At 49.5% G+C, this 10,636-nt stretch overlaps 1 protein-coding gene across 1 annotated transcript in view; it reads right to left on the reverse strand.

Annotated features, from left to right (window-relative positions):
* Positions 1-10,432, reverse strand: part of PLCL2 (phospholipase C like 2) — a 213,215-nt gene extending 202,783 nt beyond the window's left edge. The window contains exons 1-2 of the mRNA XM_043875245.1: positions 10,186-10,432; positions 9,297-9,813 (exon numbers count right to left, since the gene is read on the reverse strand). Coding sequence (XP_043731180.1) covers positions 9,297-9,596 — 300 coding nt within the window. The 5' untranslated portion in view covers positions 9,597-9,813; positions 10,186-10,432. The remainder of the gene's footprint in view (positions 1-9,296; positions 9,814-10,185) is intronic.
* Between the last annotated feature and the right edge of the window lie 204 nt (positions 10,433-10,636).

Consider the following 10,636-nt stretch of genomic DNA (forward strand, 5'->3'; position numbering starts at 1 on the left):
CAGATCGTTTATATTAATATCTTGCAGAATAGTTCTGGAACCAACCAAATTTCTGGACCCAACTTAAATGAAGGTACTTCCATTCCATTCGCCTGTTTCCAAAATTATGTACATGAAATAAATGTCTTCTTTGAAATACACAGCCCACGGAGTTTTATATTCCCATCGAAACCAGGTGGAGCCACATCTAAACAACATCATTAAACTCCCAAGGTAAGTCACGTCATTTCTGCCCACTTATTCACCCGTGCACACATTCGCTGAAAAACAAATACTTAAACACATGCTTTCCGTAAGACATTAAACTAAGTGTCTTCATAAGCTCAAGGTGAATTAGGTGAGGTGCCCCATACATAAAGCATCAGTAGACAGGCAGAGGGCGGGGGGCGGGGGGGGGGGGAGGCAGAGAAAGAAACAGTCTATCTAGAGCGGTGGGGGCTGAGCCAAGCCCTAGGGAGGAATTAGAGCTGAGAGAGAGGCCGGGGCAGGCTAGGTTCAGGCCCTAACACAGGCTGTTGCAAAGGGCTCCTGAGAAGCAGATAAATAGGGCGGCCACCTTATTTATCATCCAGGCTGGGATCCCTTTGAGAGCGGAAGGAGGCACTATTACCAATTTTGTCAGGATGAAAGGTGTAAAGACCAGACTGTCCTGGGCAAACCAAGACACACAGGTGCTTGGCTCAATGAAACTAATGTCCAGTGCCCTCCGACTTTTGAACGTGAGCTATTTAGGTATGTGCTCCATTATAATGATGTATCAGATTTCCAAAGGCACTGAAACAAAAGTCACTCATGAAGCATCTTGGGGGTAAGTCTGCAAAGTTTATTGGGGTACATTCTTTCTATCTCAAAATATAAAGCTTTCAAAATGGAGATGGCAGTGTTAGTGATCTCCATTTCAAACGAAGCCAAACGAGTTTGCACATCTCAGGATCAACTCTAAACAAGAGAAACTAAAAATCAGAAAAACAAACATATGGGGGGACTGCTCATTGAGTATTTATTACTGGCCACAAGCTGCTCTGAATATTTCACATATATCATCTCATTTAATCTCCATGACAACAGTTCGGGGGGAATTTCTTTATCTCTATTTTAGAGATGGATTAAGTAGACACACAGACTCAAATATCTTGCCCAAGGCCAACAGGAAGGAAGAGAGGGAGACAGAATCTGATCCAAGCACCAAACTTCACACCCTCTAGTTTCCCGCCAGTATTCTGCCCCCCAAATAATCTGGACATGCAATGTGTGTCCTGAGGACAGATCAAGACCCCCAGGGTACAGGCATACCTTGGAGATATTGTGAGTTTGTTCCAGACCACCTCAATAAAGTGAACATCACAATAAAGAGAGTTACAGGAATCTTTTGGTTCCCAGTGCATACAGAAGTTATGTTTATACTATACTGTAGACTATTAAGTGGGCAAAAGCATTGTGTCTAAAAAAAATATATACACACCTTAATTTTAAAATACTTTATTGGTTTAAAAACAAAAGCTTAACCATCATCTGAGCCCTCAGTGAGTTGTAACCTTTTTGCTGGTGGAGGGTCTTGCCTCAGTGTTGATGGGTGTTGACTGGTCATAGTGGTGGCTGCTGAAGGCTAGGGTGGCTGTGGCAATTTCTTAAAATAAGACACAGTGCAGTCTGCCACATCAATTGACCCTTTCATCAACAATTTCTCTGTAGCATACAACACTATTTGATAATATTTTACCCACACAGAACTGCTTTCAAAATTGCAGTCACTCTTCTCAAACTCTGTTGCTGCTTTATCAACTAAGTTTATGTGATATTCTAAGTCCTTTGTCATTTCAACAACCTTCACAGCATCTTGACTGGGACTAGATTCCATTTTAAGAAACTACTTTCTCTGCTCATCCATAAGAAGCAACTCCTCATCCATTCAAGTTTGATCATGAGATTTCAACAATTCAGACTCCATTTCTAATTCCAGTTCTCTTGCTGCTTCCACCACATCTGCAATTCCTTTCTCCACTGAAGTCTTGAATCCCACAAAGTCTTCCCTGAGGGTTGGAATCAACTTCCTCCAAACTCCTGTTAATGTTGGTGTTTGAACCCATGAATCCCATGAATCATGAGTGTCCTTCATGACATCTAGAATGGTGAATCTTCTCCAGAAGGTTTTCTGTTGACTTTGCCCAGATCCATCAAGAGGGATCACTCTCTACAGCAGCGATAACCTTAGGAAATGCCTTTCGTAAATAATAAGGTTTGAGAGCTGAAGTTACTCCTTGGTCTACGGGCTGCAGAATGGATGTTGTGTTGACAAGTGTGGAACATGAGTCTCACTGCACATCTCCCCCAGAGCCCTTGGGTAACCAGATGCATTGTCAATTAACAGTCATGTTTAGAAAAGAGTATTTTCTTCTGAGCAGTAGGTCTCAACAATGGACTTAAAATATTCAGTAAACCGTGTTAGAAGCGGACGTACTGTCATCCAAGCTTTGTGGTTCCATTTACAGGCAGAGTAGATTTAGCATCATTCTTACGGGCCCCAGGATTTTAGGAATGGTAAATGAGCATTGGCTTCAACATAGAGTCACCAGCGGCATTCGCCCTTAATAAGAGTCAGCCTGTCCTTTGAAACTCTGAAGCCAGCAATGACTTCTCCTCTCTAGCGATGACAGTCCTAGATGACATCTTCTTCTAATACAAAGCTGTTTCATCCACACTGAAAATCTGTCGCTTGGTGCAGCCACCTGCATGAATGACCGGAGCTGGATCTTTGGGAGAACTTGCTGGAGCTCCCAAATCACACTTGCCACTGCACCTTATACTCTGATGTCTCAGAGATGGCGTCTTTCCCCAAACCTCACGAACCAACCTCTGCGGGCTTCAACCTTTTCCTCGGCAGCTTCCTCACCTCTCTCAGCCTTCCCAGAATTGAAGAGCATTAGGATCCTTCTCTGGATGCGGCTCTGCATAAAGGAGATGTGGTGGCTGGTTTGATCTTCTATCTAGACCACTCAGACCTTCTCCATACCAGCAAGAAGGCTGTTTCACTTTAGCCTTCATGTGTCCACCGAGGCAGCCCTTTTAATTTCCTTCAAGAACTTTTCCTTTGCATTCATTCACAACTTATTGCACCCAGCTTACCTGTCGGCCTGTCTGGGCTTTTTGATATGCCTTTCTCACTAAGCTGAATCATTTCTAGCTTTTGATTTCGGGTGAGAGATGTGTGACTCTTCCTTTCAGCTGAACCCTGAGCAGACACTGCAGGCCTACTAACCGGCCTAATGTCAGTATTGTCGTATCTCAGGGAAGAAGGACACCCAAGGGGAGGGAGAGAGAAGAGTCAGAACACACTCACACCCCACAGTCCACACACAGAACACACACACAACACTTGCGGATTAGGTTCAGTGTCTAATATGGGCGCAGAGTGGGAGGCCCCAAAACAATTACAACAGCAACATCAAAAATCACTCATCACCCATCACCACAGCAAACACAATAATAATGAATTTTTTTTAAATACCGTGAGAATTACCAAAATGGGACACAGAGACACACAATGAGCAAATGTGGTTGGAAAAACGGCGCTGGGAGACTTGCTGGACACGGGGCTGCCAGAAACCTTCAAACTGTAAGAAGTGTGCTCCCTGTGAAGCGCAATCAAGAGAAACACAATAAAAGGTGGTCTGCTGTCCAGCCCAGCTGAGATTCCCACCTGGAACAGGTCTGGCCTAAGTCTCCTGCCAGGTGACCCTGCACCAGAGGTCAGCAAGGCCTGCCGGCCGCCCTGCTCTGCCCCTTGAGACAGGTGGGTGCCCAGCATCCTGCCAGCAGACTGGCCCGTTCACGCAGCTGTCACCGGAGCCCAGTGCAAGTCACTCCACGCTCTGAGGCCTCTTAAGGGATGGAATTATTCTGACACAAGGCAAGTGGGTCCTACTGACACCCCTCTGGGGGTTCTGACTTGTCGGAGTCAGGTACCACACCCTCGATTCACCGTTATCATCCACAGCAAAGTGCTCGCCAGGCCATATGCACAGTTTTAGATCCTGAGGCTGACTGGTAAAAATATCTGAATACGCCCTGTACTCCAGAATCCATTCATTTGAAATAAAAAGAAAATAGCTAAACTCATCCGGAGGTCTGGTAGACAAGCAAATAATAACAGCCAAAATTTAGCATTAGTAAGGAACAGAGCATCTCTCCTTGGACACAAATGTATAAAATAAGAGTCTGAAGGGAAAACCTGAATGTTCACACTCCACATATACCCACATTTGGGCTGCAGATAGCACTGCCCTATTTTGTCAAATCCTGAGGCATGAGGAACTTGAGCATTAAAAAAACCAAAAGCAAAAGCGAAAAAGAACAGTCTCGTTTAGACCCCTTGCAGAGCACAGAGAACTATAAAAGGAACTGAACAGATTCTGGGAGAGAGCATTCTAAGAAACTCACTTGAGAGGCCAAAAACAGCAATTAAAAAAAACCAGACAGTTTCCTGTCGGTTGTGTCTCTGGACCTGGCGAAAAGCACCAGGAGGCCAGCACAAGTGTTTGGAGGCGACCTGGGAGACAAGGGAGGCAGGCAGCAAAGGGGGCAAGCAATTTTGAGTGTCTGAAAAGGAACACCCCTGACGCCTTCTGAAACTGAACTCTGAACCGTGCAGAAGGCTGTGAGTGGCTGAGCCCAGCGCGCCGCCTCCCAGCAGCCAGAGAGCCGGGCCAGGCTCATCACAGAGCCAGGGGAGGCTTGCTGATTGGCCATCAGATGGTTCTGACCTAAACGACCCAGGCGGCCTGTCTATCCAGACAAACCCACTTTGTGGCTCGGTTACTGGGGGCTGAATGTTCATGACACACCCGTGGGCTTGCTGGAAGGTGCTGTCTCCCCCAGCAGTCTCTCCCGCTCCCGGGGGCCCCCACTCAGACAAAAAAAAAAGTCTAAAGTCATTTGGAGATATTACTTTTTCAGATAAAATTCAGAAAACAGGGTTTTTGAGTGCTGGCTTTCTAGGCAGAATGGAGAAATATAGCCCAGGTTTTGCCTGCAGAGAGTCTAGTTTATTTAAACCATAAGGTACATTTTAAATATTTTGTTTAAATATGCATAATAGATGTGAAAAGCCTTCCCACGCTGGGGGCTGGGCATCAAGGTGCAGGGAATCCATGTTCGCGGAAAGTTAGTGTAAGTTTCTCCTACACACCGTGATACTCTAACAAGGACAACTAATGATACTATGGAAACTAAGAGCTGCCTCCTTGGACAAGGTCAAACCTTTGGACCCAGTGAAACTGGAGGCTCTGATCAAGTACCGTAACAGGTGACTGGACAGCTGGCTGGCTGTGTTATCCGTCAACTTCTTCTGACAGCAGAAAGTGACATTCTTTCTCCCCCTCCAGATTCCCCCACATTTAAAGGGGAAAAATCAAGTCTGGTCTTCCCAAACCAATACCACCCTAATTACACAAAATAGCGAACGCCGCCAGTGTAATGTGCAGCCATGCCCGTGGAGTCCAACAGTCAGCGCCAGCGCCGCGGGCAAGCAGCGACCCCCCAGACACAGGTTTCCTGCAGCCCCCATGGTTGCAGCAAGACCAGGCCACAGAATCCAGCTAAACACTTCTCGTGTGTTTTGCCCATATGAATAGTGTTTAGTAAATAGTGGCTGCTATCATCACTTTTAAACACCTAAATAGTACAATGGCTACATTTCCAACTTATTTTTACCAATACCCTAATCAATACCTGCTGTGGTCTGAGGACGGGGGAGGAGAAGGCTTATAAAGAAACTGGGAGAATTGTGTGAGGCGATAGAATTGTTCCAGATCTTGGTTGTCGTGGTCGTTACATGACCGTGTGTGATGGTCACACTGCATAGAACTAGGCAGTAGCAAGAGTGAATTTTACTTTATGCAAATATTTGATGCCTTTTGATGTGCCAGCCAAAATGTTTAATTTAATTTTGATTAAAGTAAACCACCCAAACTAGTAGACATTTAAACTTCATTTATTTCAAAACTTAAAAATCTAAGGCTTAATATGCCACTTCATAATTTTAGACCAAACTCTAGAATTAAAAGATTGAGCTATTTGTTTTTTAAAAAAAAAAAGCCATCTGAACAATTAACCAAATTAACTGTTTCAAAATAAAGCATGGATTGTAGTGAATGGTGTGATGAAATATGGAAAGAGAAAATGAAAGTGATGTTTTCGTTTACTAGACTACTTAAGATGACAAATATAATGACTTCTCCCCTAAAAATCTAGCAATGGACCTTTGCAAAAAATCTAAAAAAAAGTGTAATATTATTTTCAACCAGCTAAGGAACAGTAGAAAAGTCTGGTGATGAGTTCCACGATTTATTTTTCTTCACAAGGTACTTGAAAGGTCCTCCACCAGGCTGCTCACTCTGAATTTCCACCAACACTCTTATCATAAGCAAGGAGCTCTCAGTATGAATCTGTGCATCTATTTGGCAGAAAATGTAGTTTTGTAACAATTTGTTTCTCAACACCATATTTACAAAACAGATGGAGTTCCAAAGAAATAATTTTAAATAAGGAATACCATTCTGGTCAGCTTTCAGCAGATTTCTGCATATGTGCAGCACTCAGCAACAGTCCCCTCCTCTGCCCACTGTTTATCCCATTTCCGCTGTTATTCCTCTCTCTGATTTGGGGGTCCCCACCTAAGAGGAAGGTCAAGACTGTAAGGAGCTAGATGGAAGCTAGGAAACAGGCATAGCCCAGCACTGCGATGAACACACCCACCCACACGGCCTCCGCTGGGGAGTGAGCACCCACTCTTTCTGCCATTCTCTCAAGCCCCATTCTCACCAGGCACTAATCTGTCACCGCCTCTCCATTCATCACCTGCCTGCATCCATCCCGTCGTTCAAAAGAAACCAAGGAGAGATCACCACTGCTTCTTCACACGGGTTCCTGCTAAGCTGTTTATTACTTGTTTAACAAAAGTGAAATGTAATTCTGCCATTCGTCTGACAAAAATATCTGGGCACTATTTGCTGCTTTATGAAATTTGATATCAAAGTAAAACATCTCTTTATTCTATTTGGCTGCTGTGTCTTTAGGAAAACGCCACGCTAAATTTCTAAAAGCTGGACCCTTCAAGATGCCAACTGAAATGCAGTAGATACCGAGTAATTACCTATTTAAATATAGCATACCCCTGCCCTCCAATCCAGGCTTGAACAACTTTCAACACTACTTCCACAGTCTTAAAGGGCATTAAGAAAATGCAAATTGAAAATAGAGGCAAGAAAAAGGAGTCATCTTGGAAGATAGAGGACAATAAATAGGATAAGACTGGTAAATTCCAACCAGCCATTTTAGAAATTAAAAGAACTTAAAGAAAACATATACTTTCTTACCATTTCTCCATTCACTCAGGAAGCAAAATACAGAAGCCCTAACTTCCTCACAATGTGTATCTAGGGATACACCTGAGAACAAGGGAACACCCGCCTTCATTAGAAAGAAGAAAAATGATGAAGATACCTGAGTAAGTTTCAAAACTCCATTGATTTCTGAGTCAGCTCCCCATGTGCTTCTGGAATCTTCAATGAAGAAATGATACCTACCAACAAGTTCTCAATTCCACATATCAAATGTTGGCAAACCATCCTTCCTAATCTCCCATGAATGTAAAATTAAAACAGATGCTGTTAAAATTAAATAAGTTACACTGTGAACCCCACTGCCAGACACCAATAAAATCTGATTTTTTTTTTTTTTAAATGCAAACACAGGCCCTCCAAAAAATTGAGGCAGAGGAGTCAAGATGAGCTTGCACCTTCTCTGGAATTTCCACCTCAGACTTCATTAACACCACAAAGCAAAATCACCACAAGTTATCTAGTAACCAATAAAAACAGATATGACACATAACTCTGTCAATGGGATTGATTACCATGCATGGCTGAGAGCAACTCCCATGGCAACATGAGTGACGGAGTAAAAGAAAACATAAGTCACCAAAGCTAGGTAGGTGTGCAGCAAAAATCTACTTTGCTTTCCTTAGTTCAACTCTAAACACCTCCTGCAGATGGTCCATGCACTTGACCTTTAAGCCCTTCAACCGTGCCCTTTCTCAGAGGTAAACTGGACAAACAGATGACAAAGCGAAAAGCAGTTTCACAACTGCCTGTTACATGGAGTTGCAAGGTGCTATATTTCAGCAGATAAGCACAGAAGCTGATAGCACCATCGGACACTTACAAGCACCTCAGAAGGTTCCTGTAGGTCCAGTTAAATTTCAAACACCCCGAGTGCCAATTCTCTTTACTGGGGCCCGTCCCACCCTCCTTCCCACAGGAAGGGTGGGTGCAGCCCCATCACGGTGCTTTGGTGTTCACTGTCCCGGTGACCTCTCGGTTTTCAGAAAGCAACGTTTTCATATTTGCTCCAAACTTGAGCAGAAAGAGCTGGTCCTGCCTAAAGGCTCTGCTTTGATCAGCTCATTGATCATTTTTCCCCCCACTCACTTCATGTCACGAGAAATATATTTACATTGCAGAACAGAATGTAATGTTAGAATGAAACCACCACAAACTCAGGAGTTCCTAGTATTACTCCTGGAGTTTAAGAGGCACCAAACGCTGACTTCCTTCTGCTAAATAACACCAGGCAAAAAGATATCAAAAGCAAGCAAACCGCCCAAAAGAACTTCCACAGAACCGGAGGCCTGCCTGCTGCAGCAACCAAAAGATTAAAACCCTGCAGGACTGTAATCTCTTAGAGCTTCTGACCCTAAGAAAGCTGAAAGGTTCCTGGACCTTCAGAAACCAACTCCATTTCTCCTGAGTTGACCAGGGATTTCTGCACCTCTGAGTCTCACCGTTGACAAGAGGCAACTTACAGACCCATGGGAAGAAAACCGTACTGAATAATCTCTGTTCGCTGCCTGCGATCCTTAAGAAAATGTTTTCACATGATCAGTTAACTGTCTTTAACATACAATGGAGACCCGGCAGGGGGTCTGTTCCACCAGCCGAGGCTACCGCTGGCAGAGGGTGCCCTGCCGGGCAGGTACCCGGCCATCACTGCAGGCGAGCCCTGCAGAGGTGACAGCCCCGAGTCCCGGGGGACGGAGCACGGCTCCCCTGCACCCCTCTCCATCCTCCCCAAATGCCATACGCACCGGTCCCCGCTCCGCCGCCCACAGCGCCGCCCGCGCAGCCCCGGTTCCCGCGAGCTGGGGGCTCCCCTCCAGGGCCCCCAGTCCTTCCGCCCGGGGAAGGACCCCCACCCCCGGATGGCGGGGGGCGGGCGACGCGCGCCCCTCTCCCACCTACCTTGATGATGCTGCTCCGGCGGGGCAGGCCGCCCGGCTTGCTGTCCCGGGGGAGCGGGCAGGCGGCCTGGCCGGGGGCCGCGGCGAGCGCGGGGCCGACCCGGGCTTCGCCCCCGGGCGCGCCGAGGCTGCAGTCTCCATTGGAGACCCCGGCGCTGTCACAGCGCGCCCGCCCGGGCCCGGGCCGCCCGCCGCCTCCGCCCTCCCCGGCCCCGGCCCGCAGGGCGCCCTTGGCCGCCAGGACCGGGCCCGGGGAGGAGGGCAGGGCCCCGCCGGCGGCCCCCCGGCCGCGCTCAGCCATGGGCGCCCCGCGACCCGCCAGCACAAAGCCGCGTCCCCGCGTCCCCGCGTCCCCGCCGCCCGGGCCGCGCGGCCCCTCCTCTGCCGCTCCGCCCGCCGCCGCCTCGGCCGCTTCTTCCGCTTTTTTTTTTTTTTTTTTTTTAATTTCGATGTGCTGTCGGCTTCGGGCTCGCCTCGCGCGCGGTCAGAGCCGCGGCGGCGGGACTATCGGAAGGTTCCTGCAGGGGGAGAAGAGAGACGCGGTCAGGCGGCCCGGGGCACTGGGACACGCCCGGCACACGCGCCGCGGGGAGCGCGCGGCCCGGGCCGACCGGGGAAGGGGCGCTGTCCCGGGACGGGGCGCCCACCGCGCGGGACCCACCCCGGGGACGGAGCGCCCTCCAGGGGACGGGGCGCCCACCGCGGGGAACACCGGGCACCCACCGCGCGGACCCACCCCGGGGGACGGGGCGCCCTCCAGGGGACCGGGCACCCACAGCGGGTACGGGGCGCCCACCGAGGGGACGATTAGCTCTCCTAGAGACGGGGCGCCCACCCGGGGACGGGGCGCCCACTGAGGGGTCACCGGGCACCCACCGCGCGGGACCCACCGCGGGAGACGGGGCGCCCACCCCGGGGACGGGGCGCCTTCCTGGGGGGACGAGGCGCCCCAAGCCGGAGTGGCACCGGGGACGGAAACACGCCCGGCACACGCGCCGCCGCGGGCGCCAAGAACGCCGCGCGGCCCAGGGGGGACGGGGCGGCCCCCTAGGGCTCGGGGCAGCAGCGGGCGCCCCGACGTGCCCCGCCCCGCGGAGGCGCCTCCCAAGGCCCCCGCGGCCCCGGGCGGGCGGGGAGGTCTCCCCGGACCCCAACCCCTGGAGGCTGAAGCGCGCCGGGTCCGCCGCGTACCCCGGGGTCAGCGCAGGGCGGGCAGGGCACCCGAGACCCGCCCGCCCCGCCGCCTCCTCGGGGCTCAGCGCCGCCCCCTGCGGGCCGCGGGGACCCGACCCTCCCCGGACGCACCGCGGCAGCCCGGCTCCCGCTCCAGGTCGCCGCCGT

Source organism: Cervus elaphus, chromosome 19 (assembly GCF_910594005.1).
Source record: "Cervus elaphus chromosome 19, mCerEla1.1, whole genome shotgun sequence".
NCBI lineage: Eukaryota > Metazoa > Chordata > Mammalia > Artiodactyla > Cervidae > Cervus > Cervus elaphus.